Here is a 20327-nt window from a genome sequence, read left to right on the forward strand (position 1 = left end):
CATGCGTGGAGGGGCGCCTGGGTGGCTCAGTTAAGTGTCCGACTTCGGCTCAGGTCATGATCTCGCAGTTCACGACTTCGAGCCTTGGGTCGGGCTCTGTGTTGACAGCTCAGAGGCTGGAGCCTGCCTCTAGTTCTGTGTTTCCCTCTCTCTCTCTCCCCTCTGTTTGCATTCTGTCTCTCTCTCTCCTCTCTCAAAAATAATTTAAAGCATTAAAAAGATTTTTTTTTAAGTACACACACGGATTTGTACAACCATCACCAAAATCAGGATAAAGAATAGTTCCATCCCCCCAAAACTCCCTCTTGCTATTTCCTTATAGTCACACCCTCCACCCACCCCCAAGCCCTGCCTACCATGATCTCTCGTTTTGCCTTTTCCTTTTGACATTGGCTTTTTTTTTCACTCAGCATAAAGCCTCTGAGATTCACTCGGGTTGCCACTTGTTGTTACTATTCTGTAGTATTCCACCAGGTGGATGGGGCCGCCATTTCTTTGTCCACATTTAGTGGACAGATTCGGTCATTTACAAACAGAGCTTCTATAAACACTCGTGCCAATCAAGCACGTGTTTGTGAATAGTCTTCTTTCTTGTTTTCCAACCTGTATGCTTCTCCCTTCCTTCCGTACATTATTGCACTGGCTACGACTTCTAGTATGATTGAAATTGTGGAACAGAAGTGGTGCGATTGGATATCCTTATCTTGTTCCCAGTCTTGCGGGGGGAAGGCGGGGATCAGTTTTTCACCAATAATTATGCTAGGTGTTCTGGATAGGCGTACTCGTTATTAGGATGAAGAAGTTCCCTTTTATTCGTAGTTTGCTAAGAATTTCATTGTGGATGCTATCGTGATACAAATTACCACATTGATTCATGATATAATCATAATACGAATTATTGTGTTTCTATCAATTGATGCAGAAAAAGCATCTGGTGGGATTTTTCTTCTTTCAACTGTTAAAATGGTAGATTACATTGACTGATTTCCAAACACAGCTGACCCCTGAACAACCAGGGGGTTAGAGGCACTGACCTTTGCACAGTTGAAAATCCATGTGTGACTTCTGACTCCCCCAAAACTTAACTACTAATGGCTTACTGTTGACTGGAAGCCTTACTGGTAACGTCAACACATACTTTGTGTGTTATATGTATTAAATGCCGTATTCTTATAATAAAGTAAGCCAGGGAAAGCGTAATATTATTAAGGAAACCATAATGAAGAGAAAATATTTACAAGACTGTACTGATTTATTGGGGGAAAAAATGTGCATATAAGTGCACCTGCACAGTCCAAACCTGTGTTGTCCCAGGATCAGCTGCACTGAATCAGTCTTGCATCCTGGGGTAAATCCGTCAGTGTCGACGTATCATTCTTTCATATATTCCTGGATTTTTTAATTTTTTTTAACGTTTATTTATTTTTGAGACAGAGAGAGACAGAGCATGAACGGGGGAGGGGCAGAGAGAGAGGGAGACACAGAATCGGAAGCAGGCTCCAGGCTCTGAGCCATCAGCCCAGAGCCCGACACGGGGCTCGAACTCGTGGACGGCGAGATCGTGACCTGAGCTGAAGTCGGCTGCTTAACCGACTGCGCCACCCAGGTGCCCCATATTCCTGGATTATTTACTAATGTTTTGTTGACGATTTTTGCAAATATGTCTGTGATGATGCTATCTGTAGTTATCTTTTTTTTTTTTTTTTTTTTTTTTTTTTTTTGCATTTTCTTTGTCTAGTTTGGATATCGGGGCCACGTTGGCCTCACGTAATTTTGGGAAGAATTTCCTCTTCTATTTTCCAAAAGAGATTGTGCAAATACGGTGTTATTTCTTTGGGAGAACTCACCAGCAAAACCATCTCAGACTGGATTCAATTCCATGACTACTTTTAGGTCTGTTCCAGTTGTCTGTTTCATCTTGAGTGAGTTTTAGTCGTTAGTGGTTTTCAAGGAATCGATCTGTTTTATCTATGTTGGAAAATGTATGTGTGTAGAGTTGTTTGGAGATTGCCATTATTATGCTACTGATGTCCGTGGGGTCTGTAGTGATACTCCAGCTTTCACTCCTCACATTGGTAATTTTTCTCTTTTCTCTTTCAACAGTTCTGCTAGAGATTTATCCATTTTATTGATCTTTCAAAAATATTTTTTCCTCTTATAGATCTCTATTGGTCTGCTTTTAATGGAATGGCTTTCTCTTCATATCTTTATTATTTCCTTCCTTCTGCTTACTTTGAATTACTTTTTCTTCTTTTTCTAGTTTCTTATGGTAAAAGCTTATAGAGTTGAATTTTTTTTCCAAAACACAAGCATTCAATGCTATAAATACCCCTATAAGCACCGCCATAAATGTACCCCACCATTTTGATATGTTAGATTTTCCTTATTATACAGGTCCATATGTTTCATAATATCCATTTGAGACCTCCTTGACTCGTTTATTAGTTAACAGTTCGGGGTTAAATTTCTGAATGTTTGTGGAGACACTCACTGTCTTTGTTACTTACTTCTAGTTTAATCCATTGATGCCAAAGAATGCATTTTGTATGATTTATTTGGTAGTTGCTAAAGTTTTCTTGTGACAAAGAATACGCTATATCCGTGTGCATGTGAAAAGAATGTGTATTGTACTGTTGGGAGGGAGTTCCATAAATGTCCATCGGATTCTGTTGGTTTTGTGGCGACATTCAAGCTTCTGTACCCTTGCTCATTTTCCCTCTCTTAGTTGCATAGGTTAATGAGAGAGGCATATTGGATTCTCTAATTATAATTATGAATTTGTCCATTTCCCCTTTCCATCCTGGCAGTTGTTGCTTTTATGTAGTTTGAAGCTCAGTTATTAGCACACCCATTTAAGATTCTCATGTCCTCTTAATCACTTCTTGTGTCTATTAATTTTCTATGCTTTCAAGCAAAGATTTTAATATAGAAAGTCCAGCTTTATTCTAATTAGTAATTAGGCAGTGTGTCTTTTCCTGTCCTTATTTTTAAACTTCTGATGTCATTATATTTGAAGTGAGTTTCTTGTACACAATACATAGTTGACTTGTAACAATCGGTCTTTCAACTGGTTCACTTAGACCAATCTCATCAAATACAAATGTCGACATGTGGGATTTGGTTCTACCGTTTTATTTCTTCCTGTTTGTTACACCCTTTTTTTCATCTGCTTCGCCTTTTCTGTCTCCTTTTGGGTTATTTAAACATTTTTTAGTATTCTGTTTTTATTTTTCCATAACTATTCCTTGATTGGTTATTTTAGAAATTACAGTATATGTACTTACATATACTTACAGTATAAGTATTTACATGTACTTACAGTCTGTTCAGAATCTCCATTTCAACCACCTTGGCTGATTTGTAAAAATGTCACCAACAATTCTGTCACTTTCCCTGCTCCCCTTTATGTTGTTGTTGCTAAACGTATTACATCTGTGCACATTAAAAACTCTATGAAATGTTGTATTGTTTGCTTTTAACCCTCAGATATTTTTACATAACTCAACAGTAGAACAGTCTGTTAAACTTACCCAGATATTTACCATATCTGGGTAAATATTTTTTAAAACATTTTTTTAAAAGTTTTTTTTTAATGTTTATTTATTTATTTATTTTGAGAAAGACAGAGAGTGAGCTGGAGAGAGGCAGAGAAAAAGGGAGACACAGAATCTGAAGCAGGATCCAGGCTCTGAGCGGTCAGCACAGAGCCTGGCGCAGGGCTCGAACTCAAGGACTGCAAGATCATGACTTGAACTAAAGTCGGACACTGAACTGACTGAGCCACCCAGGAGGCCCAGATATTTACCAATTTTAATGCTGTTTTTCTATCCCTGATGTCCCAGATTGCCTCCTGATATCATTTCCCTTCTGTCTGAATCTTCCTTTAGAAAGTCTTTCAAAGCATCTTCTGGTAACGAATGCTTTTAGCTTCCCTTCGTCTGAGAATTTTATTTTATCTTCATTCCTGAAGGAGATTTTTGCTGAATATAGAATTCCGGACTGACAACCTTTTACTTTTAGCACTTGAGAAATGTTCTACCACTTACTCTGGCTTTCATATTTCTAATGAGAAAGTCACTGCCATTTGGGTTGGTGTTCACTTATAGAGGACGCATTACTCTCTCTGGCTGATTTCAAAAAATTTCTGCCTTTATTCGCAGCAGTACGATTACGATGTGTCTGGACGTGAATTTCTTTGAGTTTATCCCGTTTGAAGTTCATTCAATTTCTCAAGTCTGTCTTTTGCCAAACTTGGAAGATTTTCGGCCATTATTTTTTTAAGATATTTTTTCCGGTACCACACTCTTCTGTCTGCTTCTGAGTATTCAATTACATGAATGTTAGATCTTTTCTTGGTAACTCATGGTTCCCTGAGGCCCTGTTCGTTTCTAGATTTGTTTTTTTTCCTTTCTTTTGTTCAGATTGAATCATTTCTATTCATCTTTAAGGTCACTGACCGTTTCATCTCAGATCTGCTATTTGGCCCTTCTAGGGCATCTTTTATTTCAGTTTCTGTATTTTTCAGTTCAAAAGTTTTCATTTAGCTCTTTATAGAGCCTATTTCTCTGATGAAGTGCTCTTGTTCCATTTGTTAAGAAAGTGTTTATGATTACTTATTAGGGCTCTTACGTAATAGCGGTTTCAAACTCTATCAGATAATTCTAACCTCTGTATCGTATTTGCATTAGTATCTGTTGATTGTATTTTCCTAAACCAGCTTAGATTTTCCTGGTTCTTTGTGCTAAGTAATTTTGGATTATTTCCTAGATATTTTAAATAGTATATTAACAAACTCCAGGCTTTGTTTAAAGTTTGTGGAGCATGTTGAATATAGACATATAGATTTCAATATCTATATACAGATAAAGATATCTGTATATAGATACCGATATATATATATACGCATCTATATCTACCTGTATGTATCTTATTTTTTTATACTTTTTAATTTATTTTTTATTCATTTAGTTATTTTGCAGGTAGTCGGCCTGGTTAGGATCTGGCCACACATTCCAACGGGCCTTCTGTGGGCTGTCTCTAATGGCAGTCCAGTTTGCAAAGGTTTTGCAGTACTATTCAGATCTGCCTCCCTCATGCGCCACCCAGTGGCCAGTCTGGGTCTTGGGTGGTAGCCGCTCCGCTCAGTTCTCAACTTCTGTGGTCTGGGATTCGGGTCAGTTCCACTCGGATCAGATCCAGTAGCTCTGAGGTGAGCCCAGGACTTCGTAAACGACGTATGGCACGCCTTCCTGAACGGTTCCCTCTCTGGGCCCTTCCAGGTACTTTCTGGTCCCCTGGTCTCCCTTCTCAATCACGGGACCAGAAAAAGGGTCGTTTTTAGCCTGCTCCCTTGTGTGCTCTATGCATCTCTGCGACTCGACCACGTCCATCGCCAAGCGACGGGTGAGAAGAGAAAGAAAACAAAAATAACGGGAGTCCGCCTATGGTCTCTGAACCAAAGCTGCCCTATTCAGAGCAAAAGGTCCTTTCTGAAGTTCTGGCTCTTGTGAGCTCCCGGAGCAACTTCTGTTGCTATTTCCATGGCTCTGCCTGGGGACTGGGGCCTCAGAAAACACCAGAAAAAGAGAGAACTGGCATCCCTGCATTCCCTGAGAGTTGGGACTCCTCTGTTCTCTCCTCCGGTCGGGGCTAGAGGGCTTCTCTTGGAACCCTGTCTATCTGTGACCCAAGTCCGCATCTGGGACCAAGGCCGAGCGATGCTGGGGGGAAACGTAAACGGTGCATTCTGGTTTCTCTTTCTTGCTGCTATTTGCTTCCCAGCGTCCCGAGACGGCTGCTTCAAGGCATCCTGTCCAGGTTTTAGAGGGGGACCCTTGGGGAGAGGGGAGCCGGGGCGTGCTAACTTCATCTTATCCAGAAACAGAACCGTGGTCTGCCTTTTAAGATCACAAGTGGAAAAAAATCTCTTCCTGCTACCATTCAGTCAAGGCACGTGACTACGTTCTTCACATTTTGACTTTCCACGTCTCAAAACTGACGTTGTCCGAGATAGGAAACGCTTACTTTTTCTCAATAGCAAGGTTGAGAAGTGTCAGAATTTCTTCACAAGGCAACATCTCCTACGGGATGGGCTGTGTGGCTCCACGGGCTCAGAAGGCCACAGCCTCGGTGGACGTTGTGCTTTGGCCTCTCCTCTGACGTGAGTGCCACTGCAGAGTTCGGGGCAGAGGACCGACATGGCCTGACCTGGGCGCCTGGCTGTCAGGTGGAGTATCAGCTCGGTGGGGAAAAGGCAGCAGCAGACAGGCCGGCGAAGCCGCAGCAACAACCCAGGTGCTGGTGGTCATGAAGGTGCATTTGGATCCATTTTGAAGTTGGAAACAACACGACTTGTGGGTGAATTAGATGTGTGTTGGGAAAAGAAAGACGTTGTGAGTGACCGCCATGTTTTCAGTCTAAGCAAAGGGGGAATGGAGTTGCTGTGTACCGAGGTGGAGAGGGTTGTTGCGGAAACACTTTTCCCCTCATTTTCAACAAACTGATTTCGCAATGCCTAGGGAAATACAAGCCAAGGTACCGAACAGCCAGCTGGATGCCAGGGTTGGGAGTTCAGGGAGACTGGGCTTGAGGTGTAGACAGGGGACTCACTGACATCAGTGTGGTACGCGTTATGCCAATGTCCCCAATGGGCCTGTTGGGAACAGCTGGAGGGCAGAGAGAAGGGGGGCTGAAGCTCGGGGGACCCCAAAACACGATGCCACTGGTGAAGTGAAGGAAGATGGAGGGAACCCAGAATGTTGCGGTATGTTGGCAGTAAGGAGGCGAACCAGGAAAGGAGACCAAAGTGGCCGATAAAGGTCAACTCAGACAACACCGGAGAATAAAATTTGGATTTAGCAACATCGAGGTCTCATTGGTGAGCTGGAAAAAGCAGTTTCTAGGGAGTGACGGAGGAGAAGGTCTGAGGGGTTAGAAAGAGGTAAATTAAATGCAGAACCGATGTATTTTATTTCAATGAGTTTGAGAGAAGGAAGGATACGAAAGAAATCCAGATGTAGCTGGAGGGGTAAGTGGTCAGAACCACTGAGGTTTGCAGAATTGCCAACAGGTACGAACGAACAGGTCCACTTGATGGGTCCTGTCACCCCATTTCTCATCATCTTACCAATTTTAGGCATCTCAGCACTCAGCCAAGTGCCTTATACTTAGCTGTATACGTTAGATGTTTGCTGACCAGGTGATAGAATATTTCAGACGATTCCATGAGTATTCGCAGCAAGAGTCTGATTTCAATACTGCAGAAAGGTCACTACTCCAAAGGTAATGTCATTTTCTCACTTTTCTTCCTCAGTCACGACGACAGCACACACTTCGTTTATTAAGTTAACACATTTCTAATGAAATATGGATTATCAGGGTAGGTAGTGTTTTCACGAACGTGGGCAGCTGCGTTTCTCCTGAAACCCTGACACGCGTTTTCAGGGGTCAAGACAGTTCCTCTTCCCGCTACTTACTGTCCCCCCAGCAGAGCAGAGGCCCCAGCGCATACGCGGCTTCTGAATGTGGTCGGCCTGTGTCTCTCATCACAACCTGAATGACCGGCAGGTGCTCCTTATGGGAAAGGACTATTGTGTCGCTGGTCCTACAAAACAAATACGACCACCTTAACATTATTCTCAATGATACCCGGAAAAGTAACAGTCTTTCAATGCAGTTCAAGAAGGTATTTAGCTAAATGTGTGACTATGTAACAGTGGGGAAATCAAACGGCCCATCTGACCGCTTACACGGTAACGTATTTTAATAAGGTCGTCTGAGGACCCGAGACCTTTGTTTGTCTACGTGACCCCAGAGAAGAAAAGTGGCCAGGTCCAAAATCATGAGCCTCATGCTGGCGTGAGATTACACTTTCACTGCAATTAAGCAGTTCACTGCTCTTTCCAATTTAGCCGCCATGTAAGATTTAAATGCAGAACTTACACATGCAAGATCTGTCTGGCTTCATTAAAAAAAAAAAAAAAACAAAAAACTGACTGACAAGATTTAGGTTTTCAATTCTTAGATTTTTTTTTTACTATATTTTCCAAAATTCCTACTGCAGTTACTAGGCATTTCCTTATTTATTGATGCCATAAATTTAAAAACAAATTAAAAAACAAACCAACCCCAAAACAAAATACAGATTCGAAACCAAATCGAAAGGATGATACAATGTGCACTTAAAATTAATAAATGAGATAATTCATGGGAAGTGCTTTGTCCATGGCTGTCACCATCCATCCATTCGACCAACACTTACTACACAGCTTCTACTTGCCCGGCCCTGTGTTTTGGGGACGTGGACATAAAAACCACGAACAATGTCCCCAAGAAACCTAGCAGATATTATGACTATAACAAAAATATAATTGTAATATAACCAAATCATGTAAGTGAATTATTTAAGACAGCATTCGTAGCTATGGTTCCAATACAACAAAAACTAGAATAAGGGCCAGAGGTCCTGGGTAATAAGCCAGCTGACCACCAACCACCTCTCTGGACAAAGAAAGATTTTTCTGCACATTGTAAGCTGTTCATATTTTTACTGTATATTTCAATATACAATTGTACTTTTGATTTAATAATTCGTCTCATGTGTCATTCTGATGCCCTGTATCTGTGCAGAACCTAGGAAGTTTTCATGCCAAACAATTACAAAGCCACCACTCACTCTTATAGGTACAAATGGAAGCACTTGAAACTGACAATTTTGCAAGTCGAAACAATCAGCCATTTCAAACGGTTCAGCCCAATAGCTTTGCTGCAAAAAAGAATCTGCATAACTTAATAGCTAATTATTCCAGTTCTGATTAGGCATCAAAGTAATTCTTTTAAGGTAGAAAGTTGAAAATTATTAACATTTTTATTTTGCTTAAAAAATGCAACAACGTGACTGGCAGTGCCTATGGTAAGACATGAAAAATTTGAACTAGATATCCTGAAAGTTAAGAAACAATTTTTTTTTTCAATCAGAGTGTTTCCCAAAAACCAGACTAAATAAAGCCGCATGGCTTTATCTGGTTAAAGCCCTGCAATTTCTGTGGGTGAAAGCACACATCCCAAACACATAACTCCTGGCTTTGTTGGGAACAAGTGGTCACCAGCTAGAAGATTCCATGGATTATGGGGGGAGTCAATCTGAAAATATATCTTGTTATATAAATGTGGGGATAATGCACCGAATTAATTCCTCGTATTAAATATCAATCAGTGTTACAAATAGGCATTTTAATTCTTGTCATTGCTATTTTGGTAGAACATTCTAGAGTAAAAACATAAGTGTATTAGTTATTCATTGAGGATCCCTGAATTTTAAAGAACCACTTAAAAGCTACATTTATAATGCAGTGAAAAAGCTACACTTTTAACTGTTTTTAGCAATGACAAAGCACAGAGTCCTGAAAAAAACTTAAGGAAAATCATAAAAGGTAACTGCGTGTAGGAAGGCAGATATTGTACTAAGTTCTTTTCTCATTCCGTTGTTTGTAAAGTAACTTCCTGATTCTGAGGAAATTTGAAACAGCTCCGACTTTAAAATTTATCAGCACAGGTCATTCCCAATTGCCTACGCTTTCCGTAGGATGTTATTCATTGCCATGGTCACCAGATTCATTCGAAATTGCCTAATTTAGTTATATCTCAGTTTTCTTCTTGCTTCTCTATTGTTTTCAAAAGTTGGAAACATTGCATGTCTAGGGATGATGATTTCTCACGATAGGTTCCAAGCATTCAGTAAGAAAACTTCCAAAGCCACTTCTCTTTTGTTTTCAGTCCCAAGCGCTCCAGAGACCATTCTTACTGCTGGCTGTTCTGCGGGGGACTTTTTGAAGTCTAACGGGGCTGTCATGACTCGGAATTGTTGGGAAAGCCACAGGGAACAAATATTGGGTCGGCTTTCACATTTCCTAATTGTTCGGGGGAAAAGAGAGACTGGAGACAACCTAATTATCACCACCCAGAGTCACATATTTTGAGAGCTCCCAGGCTCGCTCTTGGGTTTTGCTATTCTATTTGACAAACCCTTTGACAAGCCCGGGCGGTTGAATTACTGCGGCACCGTGACACTTCACGTCCAGCAAGGCCCGTCACCTCTCCTTGTTTCCGTCTTCCGTTGTTATTTACCATGGCTTTTCCATGTACTTTTTCCCAGCTTGTCACTGACCCAAACACGAAGCACATGTTTGGCGCTGGCATTACATGGAATCAAGGAACTACTTATTTTTCTCACTCACAGCCATTGTGTGATACCTCCATTTGCTTATGTCTTCTTAGAGTCTCATAATAAAGTTTTACGATGTCTTTTCCCTAAAAATTTTCCATACTTGTGTCATCTTTATTCCAGAGTACTACACTCTTTTTGCTGATTTTGCGAGTAGTTTGTATAATATCGTCTTATACTTAACACGTTCTTCATAGGAATGCAGTTATTCCAAGATTCAGTAAGTAGCCCTACTAAATAAATTCTGATTAATTTCATAATGTTTCTGTACATGCTCTTGAGTTTTCCTGGTCGACAACCATATTTTCTAGGAATAATGTGATCTTCATTTCCTTGTTTCTAATCATGTGCGGTTTTCAAATGCCTCGTAGATTTTTTATCCCTCTCCTATTCATTTCTAACCTAACTGCGCTATAATCAGAGAAATTGCCCATAAGATAACAACTATTACAAAATGTGGGGGTTTTGCTTTACAGAATATCAGAACAATCAACTTGCACATAAAATGTGCCACGTGTGCCTGAGAAAATTATACATTCTATAATTTTAGCTGGCTACCAAAACAAGCTGTTGGTTTCACTTAAAAATATTCTGTATGCTTAATAATTTTTGTCCACATGATTTACCAATTGTTAACAGATGTATGTTTAAATGTCTTCCTACAATGGTCGATTTGTATATTCCTTCTTTCAGTTGGGTAAATTATTTTCTATATGTATTTTGACTCATTTTTATCAGGAACAAATTTAGGATTGTTATGGGGTTTTTTGGTGAACTTAAAAAGCATTATTATATAGTGATAGTAATCGTCTCCCATACTAAGACTTTAAAACTGTACTTACTTCTGTTCGTACTTGCTTGGTAAACTTGTGTTCAGCATTTTGCTTTCGATGTTTCTAGGTGTACAGATGAAATATACTTATTCTTAGTTCAATATGATCTATCTGGATTTAAATGGCTATTTTGGTCACATTTATTGTGCATGATTATTCATTTTTTTTGTTGCTGTTATTTTGTTGCCTGTTGTTTCCTCTTTTTCTAGATTTTATTTCCTCCCTTCTTTTGAATTAACTAGGTTTTTAAAATCCCATTTTGGGGGCGCCTGGGGGGCTCAGATGGTCAAGCGTCTGATTGCTGCTTTGGGCTCAGGTCATGATCTCACAGCTTTGTGGGTTGGAGCCCCACATCAGGCTCTGTGCTGACAGTGTGGAGCCTGCTGGGGATTCTCTCTCTTCCTCTCTCTCTGCCCCTCTCCCACTCGTGCTGTCTCTGTCTCTCTCAAAAGAAATAAATAAGCTTTATTAAAAAAATTAAAATGAAACCCAAATCCCTTTTGAATATTGCACTCTCCATGGCTAGTCTTTAGTGGTCACACTTAAAATTTTAATCGTATGTGCTATGAACAGTGTAATAATGCTGACAAATATCTACGTAACAAGTGTTAAGTTTCAATAACATTTTCATTTCTAAATTTAACTCCTTTGTCAATCACAATCATTTTGTAATGGGATTGGAATGCCTCCTCCCGTTTCAATTCTGTATATACTGTGATACATGACTCGTGTCCAGTATGCATCTCCTATTTTCTTAGCCTCTCAGTTTACACATTTCTTTACTCAATATTTCTTCTAGCGCCTGAGACTCTCCTACAAGATCACCTACTCTCATTCTGAAAATCATTCTTCAAACTTCCTCTTGTGGAGTCTGCTGGTGGTGCATGCTCCTTCAGCGTCTGTCTGTCTGTCTGTCTGGGCATTCACTGTATCTCAGCTGGGGACACGCTTGGAATGGGACATTTTCCTAGTGCACGGCGAGGGGAGAGCCAGCACCCGTGGGTGGCGCTGGGTTCCATGGAGGGGTGGGAGGGGCCTGCTGGCTCCGACTTCCTTTCACTTCTGCTCCCTTTAACGTTCTCTTTAATTTTCTTTGGTTTCACCGTGATGTGTCTGGCAATGGACTGGTTTTTACTTATCCTGCTTGGGTTTCCGGTAGTTTCTCTCATCTGGGCATTTCTTGGCTATTTGATTATCGCCCTTAATGATCTCCAACCTTCTCTTTTGAAACTTGACTCAGATGCCTGTTCAACCTTCTCCACACCACCCCTCCATGTCGCTGCCTTGCTTCCTGCCACCATGTGTCTCTCCATGCTACAATCCACACATTTTCCACTTCCCCAGTTTTCTGATCACCTGTGTCCACTACCTGATCCAACAAGTCTTGAATTTCAATGACAATGTTTTCATTTGTAAACGTTCATTTGGTTCTTCCGTAAATCACAATCACCTCCGTCAACAGTATTTTCTCATTGCTTTCTCGTGTCTCCGTTCCACTGCTTATTCTTCAAACGGTTCCCCACATTGATTTTATCTTACGTTCTTAACGTATCCGTGATCTGGGATTTTTAGGCATCTATTTACTCTGTGGTGTCTTCTGCCTCCCACTTCTGTCCCCTCGGGCTCTGTAGCACTGGATTGAGAGCCCCAGTTTGGTAGCATTCTATCTGTGGGAATCCTTTACCCGCAGGAATGCCCTCCAGTAAGAACGTCAAGTAATTCTATGATGAGCCACCGCCGTTGCCAACCTGCGGCCCCGCTAACTTAATTCAAGGATCGTGTGACATTGGACTCCAAATCTGCGTGAGGGTAAGTCTGTAGATGTGAGTTTTCAGGGAGTTATTTCTTGCTACCCAGGGCGCTAGCAGGAAGATCTGTTGTCTTCCGCCTTCTTTTTTTTGGGTCTGGAAGCCTCCTGAGACCTCCAGCGGTACGGAGAGGCTTGTGTTCCACACCTCCCCTTTCGTGCAAGCCAGACCGTGTTTGGTTTCCCCAACGTGGCCATTTAAAAGCACGGCCAGCAGCGAGGGAGTTCAGCAAACAACCCTGGGTCAACCGTGGGGCAATCATCTTATTAACTGGGTTAAACTGAACTTTCGGAAGTCTGCGTATTTTACTTCCGGCGAATGGGAGACGTTAACCTGGTATTCCTATTCTGTCTTCTTAGAAACAAAAAATAAAATGGACATGATTAGTTATTCACAGGTAAACAGAAACAGCTCCCTAACACTTTAGGCTTCAGATTAATTACACTGCACACATCAAAGCTTCTACTTTGAGCTTGCTAGGGAATCCTTTAATCTTTTCTCTTTATAGAACTGTCTTGTCCAATGTCTGCCTAAGTCACATCGTTTAAGCAACAAAAAAATTACAGTTTGCACAGGGAAATTATATGGAAATCACCATTCATTCCGGTCAGCATCACAGTTGCAGTAATATTGAGAATCAAGGCAGTTCCCCTGTAATCCACAAGCACATTTTTGAGCATCAGGCAGAGAACCTCCCCAGTAAGTGTGTGTTTCATTGGTTCTTCCAACCCACCAGCTCACTGGGGTTCCATCTGAAAGACAAGTATGAGAAAAGTGACACCTACTTTGCCCCCCACTGCCTGCCTCCCCAGCACAGTCCTTTGCTCCCCTCTATTTCAAACACAGCGACTCTTTTAGATGTGAGCAGATGTTAACTCCGCCACAGGATAATTTTTAAGAGGATTTCCAACTGTTTAAAGAATATTTCCATATCAAGACTTACATTCTCACCATATGTTTTACTTTTATTAGAAAATGAGCAAGCGGCCCCTAACTCAATCCAGGTGTGATATTTACGTATTTCTCTGGAGGACTCCAATGACCTAATTTATTTGAAAATAACATTCACAAAAGAATTCTCATTAAGAAAAAAAAAAAAAAACTAAAGAAAACCAGAGTGATTTATACACTGAGTCTAAAATCTGTTCGGGAGCCTAAGACGCCATTGAAATAACATAATATCATGCAAAACAAGGATGTCTTTCACTTTATTTATTAGCGGAAAACACTGGTCCTTCCTGTCAGGTCTTAGAAGCCTCATGGAGACGTGTGTTTCTTCTTATACTGAATGGGTTGGCATTGTAGTTGGAAACTACAGACAAGGTCCTGACGAGCCTTCTCCATGCCTGGGGTGCGTCCCAGGCTCAGGACAACCGCGGTTACCACAGCTCAATTCTTTAGCACAACTTCCTTCCTAGTACAACCCGCAATTAACCCGCTGCTGAGGCCCCAGGGTGGGACTGTAGGCCACCTGGAGGTTGAGGATGGTCAGGAAGGTGGGCCTTCAGGAGCGTGGAGGAAAACAGTACCTAATAAACAGAGCATCAGAGCAGGAGGGCCAATGGAAGCGACATCCCTCAGTGGGCCTGCAGAGATGCTGGTCCATTTTAGCGTGCTCTGTCAAACCCTCAGGCCGTCCCCATCCAGCACCCCCCGCCCCCCACCGGGCATCTGGAAGACATCCCAGCTTCTCCCTAACTTACAACCACCCCTGCTCATCATGGCTCCCTGTCCCATGAGACTTCCCGTCTGCCCGCAACCTCCCAGCTTGCAAACACACCGGCCACATTCATTACCACCCACCGCAGGCCCACTGGGGGAGATGTGTACCAAGAAATCAATATCCGCGGTCTTCCCCCCGGCCCCCAGTGTGTTGAAAACTTATCTGTAGGGGGTAGAAGAGCTTTCCAACAGAACAGATATTTTTCAAAACACCACTTGGAAAACATGATTATTCAACACTCACTCTTTCCTAGATCGGGGAGCGAAAAGAATCATTGCACCTAAATGCACAATTGTTTGTTTACATCGGAATTTTTCATTTTCTCTATAAAGTAAGAAGCATCGGGGGTTGCTAGTGGTACAGGATGCATTTGGCTCCATTCAAGATTTCTTTGCGAAATCTGGAGAATTTGCATGAGGAATCAGTAAGAACAACACGAAGAAGAACTAAAGCCGAAATGGAAAGGAACATGGCTTCCCGGCCCCCATCATCGGTCCCTGGTTGGCTGTCCTTCACGCCAGCCATAACTACAATCCTCAGGGACCTTAGTGTCCACGGTACGGAGACCGAAGTTACCTGAAATCAACACTTACCACCCCCCCCGAGCTCCCTCTTTAGCCACCCATAATCATGTCCCCTGAAGCCATCTATAGCATAGAGACCTAACAGCTGCTAAAGGAAGACGCTGTGGGACCCTAACAAGAGTCAAGGCCCATCTGCTCCCCACTAGCCCTCCTAGCCCTCCTGGAAACCGCAGGACACGGGGGTTGCTGCAGCGAGGCCCAGCCCTGCTTCATCTCCTCTCACAATTAACAAGACCTCAGGCTCCTGGCAATGTCTGAGAATTTGAACAGAGGGAAATTCTTGGGGGAAAGTGGATGTCGACTCTCATTCCCCAATGCGTTTTATGACGTTCTTGAGCTACGTGGTCCCCACAGTGCAGCCGCCTTGAGCGATTTTTGCCATGGTGACATTCTAGCGAAGGCTCCAGGGGAAGGCTGGTTGTGGCCACTCCTTTCGCACGGGGTAGCATCATGCCCCCACGTCTGTTCGTGCCTATCAATAACGCACAGCAAATCAGTGTGCAACAAGTGTCGGGTGTGTTAGGCTACACTATTTTAGGCCAACCTCATGTATACTGTAATTAAGAGACTCTGGAGTTACACAGGTCTGTACCGAACTTGTCTACATTGACTTTGTGCCACAAAGTGGCCAGTGGCAGAATATCAGAAATGCAGCTGCAGGGCGCCTGGGTGGCTCAGTGGGTTGAGCGTCCGACTTCAGCTCAGGTCATGATCTCGAGGTCGGTGAGTTCGAGCCCCGCGTCGGGCTCTGTGCTGACCGCTCGGAGCCTGGAACCTGCGTCGGATTCTGCGTCTCCCTCTCTCTCTGCCCCTCCCCTGCTTGTGTTCTCTCTCTCAAAAATAAAAAAGGTTAAAAAAAGAAAGAAAGAAAAGCACCTGCTTGAGTGTGTACAGATAAAAATCCCTCACTTTGTCCCTGTAGCGAGTGTTCAACGAGTTGGAAAGCGTTTTCTCTTTCCACCTTTACCCCAACCCCAATTAAATACTTGTTTTTGCTGCTGCTGTTGCTGCTGCTTTCTGTATTGATATGGAAAGGATGACAATCAAGGAGTGATCGCTTGCAAATCCACAGGCGGACACCGGCCTTCCAAGTGGGAATTCTCTACTGAGGCAGCGGTGTCCAGGTTCTGGGACAGACCACGTGCGCGAGTTTGCTCCCGGACTCACCCAGTGGGTTTGTTTTCCGACTGTGTTAGGGGCTCGCACACTCTGCCCTGCCTTCGCCTCGTTTCCCTGGTGAGACAGCCCAACCCGCCTTGTTCCACAGCACTGCCTCACTCTCCCGGGGCCCGCTTCCTCCTTCTTCGGGGAACATTCCATTTTAGCTCAGTCGTCTATTTAGCAGCAATCAGCTCACAGTACGCGCTGAGCCCTCCAGCACGAACTATAAATTCAATAAATTGGAGAGATGCGGATAAGTAGCATTTGACTTGGTGCAATTTCTATACGTTGTGCGAGTAAGGCCTGGCGAGGTGAGTGTCTGAGAGCTGAAGGCTCTGAGGGACGAAGCAAGGTCCCAGCTCCCCTGGCTGCTGAGTGACGGGCTCGGAACGTGAACCCGGGGAACCCTGACTACCGCCCTCTGCTCACTCCTCTCCCCAGACGTCTGATCAGCCTCCCACAAACCCAGGAGTTTCATTCGAGCAGGGTGGGGGCTGCCCATTCTGAAAGAATGAGCTATTTCAGAGGAAGAAAATACAACACCAAAAGCAGAATATTCAAGAGCAGAATGGGCATGAAAAACGAACCATGAGCAGGCATGGTGTGTGAAAGGGGTGCATGAGGCTAACATTGTTCCCTAATTAATAAGTACCCCAGACGCTAATTACATTCAGTCTCTGCAAAAGAATCTCACGGAATAACCACCCCCGGAGAGAGAACTAAGCCACGCATGTCGTCCGCAATCCTTTCTAAGATAACCTCGTAAGGAGGCTTCCACTGTCCAGTTGTCTAGTGGGGTCTGGGAAGGCACGTCAGGTCATTCACAGCTTCGAGCAGGCAGCGATATCTATTGACCTTGCTCTTTGCTCCGAGGAAAAGCATCTCTGTGACTTCCACATTGTGACGTGAGCATTATGGCCACAGATTCTCACGCATCCGTGGCAAGCCACGGCCACCTGTGGGCACCGCAGCCCACGATGGCTGAGCACGCTGATTACTCACCGTGGCGAGCCGAAAGCCTTGACTTCTTGCAGTGGAAGGCCAGCTCCTGTTGGCAATGGTCCGCACGGTCGATTATGGCTTGGAGCTGGTCCATGCTGGCTGTGTACTTGAAAGCCACAGGGTGGGGGCTTTCTCCATCCGAGCTTTTGACCCTGGCCAGATGTGAGCCATTGTGCTGCACTGAGGTCCCGGTGGTGTCTTGTGGGCAGAAACGGGGTGGGAGGGAGAAAGAGACTGTGACTAGGTTGGAAGAATTAAACATAAATACGAAAGTCCGAAGCAGCTTTTATCTGAATTAAGGCTTTTATGTGTGTAGCTATCCGATCTCTTCGATGTTAGAATCAACATGAGTGTCATTGCGAAAATGTGAATAATAGAGACTCTCTTTACCGAGATTCGTATCACCCTGAATGTGGTCAACATTGTCTGGGGCCAATTTTTAAAGTTCTGTGTTATAATGCTCACAATTGTAAACACTACTCTTTCTCCCTGAATTTATTTCTTTCCATTACCGTAAAAAGAAAGCCAAATGTTTACTGTGTATACATTTATTTTTATTTTTTGAATGTTTATCTGTTTTTGAGAAAGAAACAGAGAGAGTGTGAGTGGGAGAGGGGCAGAGCGAGAGAGGGAGATACAGAATCCGAAGCAGGCTCCAGCCTCTGAGCTGTCAGCACAGAGCCCGACGCGGGGCTCGAACCCACGAACCGTGAGATACTGACCTGAGCTGAAGTCAGATGCTTAACCGACTGCGCCACCCAGGTGCCCTATATTTACTTTTTAATAAGCATATTCCTAGGGGCGTTTGGGTGGCTCAGTCAGTTAAGCATGTGACTTCGGCTCAGGTCATGATCTCACGGTTCGTGGGTTCCAGCCCCGCATCAGGTCAGGCTCTGTGCTATCCGCGCAGAACCCACTTTGGATCCTCTCTCTCCCTTTCTCTCTGCCCCTCCCCCACCTCTCAAAAATAAAAAAAAATAATAAGCAAACATTTAAGAAGCACATTCCTCATCTGACTGAGCATCTTTTCCTCTGGAAATCAAGGAAATATGTAGAAGACACATCTGAGGAATAACCGGCTGACGTGATCATGCAAAATAATAAAAAGTAAGTGTTTTTGACAAAAATGGACTGATCGCGTGTCAGCAACTCGTTCGTGGCCAGCACGCAGGCACGCAGCGCCTTGAAGTATCTAACGTAACTATCCGCGGCAGTAACCCTCCACAAATGTCTGCTGGCCAGCTCGGACGCATTTCTGTCATATTGATTACCTGTATTTTAAAAGGGGATTTAGAAACAAGCCAAACGTGCTCCACAATGTTTGCAACAGAAGAAAAACATCTTGACTTCTTTGACCTTCCCCGAAAATATACCTCCTCCCACGGTATAAAAGGGCCCTGGTTGAGTGGCCAAAAGGCTGGCTTCAGAGTTGCCCTAACTCAACTACATTTATAACATCAAGTCACATAACCTCCTGTGTAACATGTGTTTGGTCCATACGCGCTCGGTCTCCATATTTCCAAATTATAGGGGCCGGAGACAGTCATGTGAGGTTCGTTCTGATTACGTTTAATGGCTAATACACACCCAAGGTTAAAAACTCAAAGTAGTGCTACCAGGAACTCAGAGGAGTCCCCACCGCCCCCGCTCCCTGCCCCTGACCTGCCCTGGGAAAAATCTAACAGCCATACTGGTGCTCACAGACCCCAAATGCATCAAACACATCCAGAGATCCAAGGAAGAGAACCCCGCGGGCCAGGGAAAGAACTCTGGCTCCTAGCCTATGAAAAACATCACCAAATATGCCAAATCTAGCAGGAACAGGAACAGACTGTGAGTCAGCGTGACTAATGCAGTGGAATATTCGGTGGAGGAAAAAAGGCTTAATAGATCATCCCCTCTCGCTGCTCGCTGAAGGGGCTATGAGTGTTCCTATAGCAACTTGAATCCCACAGGTTTTTTTCTTCCCCCCTCTAATCATGTTTTCGCCAGGCGTTTTATATTTCAACGTTTTCCTGGAAGATGACTTAGATGGACCTGACGTTATTTTTGGTAATTACCTACTCACATTCACCCTCAGGGTTTCTTCTATCAGACGACACAGGGTAGAAGGGGCCATGGAGAAGCCATGCGTGAGGCTTGGGAGTTCATCAATTATAACGCCTGTGTGTCATCTGTTTTCACGGTTTACGACACAAAGAAAAACGATGTGCCTGAGTAGCTCACACAGGCTACCGGTCAGTATGATGGATTCGTGGTCTTGCATGGTTAAAAGGTAATAATGGAACTCTTTTTCAAGTGGAGAGAAGGAAAAGCAGGAAAAGAATCTCAAAGCTGCCTTTTGAAAAAAGAAAAATTTAAATGATTGCTCTTTCTGGAAATATTTTTTCCCAAGACCCCAGCAAGGGCACATTATGTTTCCCTAATGTTCCGCAACGTACGATTTCCATAGATTTCCAAACTGTAAGTGGGCAGGCAGCTTTGAGAGGCAATATAACCTTAGCTTTCAAGCATGAGGAGACAGACCAAGGAATTCAAGTGACCAGCGTGATGGAAAAATACTTGGCTGTTATACACTATAGTCTGAAGTGCAAATCAGATCTGAAGAAATTCATGGTAATAAGGGACATTTTTAAATAGGAGTTTTGAACTGTTGAATCAGGCCACATCATATCATGTTCATCCAGCTCAGTGAGGTTTGTTTCATCTGCACCTGGCGTGGAGAGGCTGTCCGTGGCTGCTGGTCCACCATTTGCTTAGGCAAGTCAACCTAAATTAATTCGATGGTTTAGTTTGGTATTAAAAATAACACCGGGGTGCCTGGGCGGCTCAGTCGGTTAAGCGTCCGACTCTTGGTTCTGGTTCAGGTCACGATCTGGTTCCAGTCCCGCGTCGGGCTCTGTGCTGAGAGTGTGGAGCCTGCTTGGAATTCTCTCTCTCTCCCTCTCTCTCTGCCTCTCCCCTGCTCGTGCCCGCTCTCTCTCTCAGAAATAA

General features: G+C 43.5%; 1 protein-coding gene across 1 annotated transcript in view; it reads right to left on the reverse strand.

The window, feature by feature from the left end:
- Window positions 1-20327, reverse strand: part of LOC121013550 (contactin-associated protein-like 3) — a 195015-nt gene that overhangs the window by 28631 nt on the left and 146057 nt on the right. Inside the window, exons 13-15 of the mRNA XM_040449262.1 lie at window positions 17334-17531; window positions 13459-13615; window positions 7476-7603 (exon numbers count right to left, since the gene is read on the reverse strand). Of these exons, the coding sequence (XP_040305196.1) occupies window positions 7476-7603; window positions 13459-13615; window positions 17334-17531 (483 nt within the window). The remainder of the gene's footprint in view (window positions 1-7475; window positions 7604-13458; window positions 13616-17333; window positions 17532-20327) is intronic.

The sequence above is a fragment of the Herpailurus yagouaroundi genome, unplaced genomic scaffold (assembly GCF_014898765.1).
Source record: "Herpailurus yagouaroundi ecotype Mexico unplaced genomic scaffold, PumYag 199, whole genome shotgun sequence".
NCBI classification, from domain to species: domain Eukaryota; kingdom Metazoa; phylum Chordata; class Mammalia; order Carnivora; family Felidae; genus Herpailurus; species Herpailurus yagouaroundi.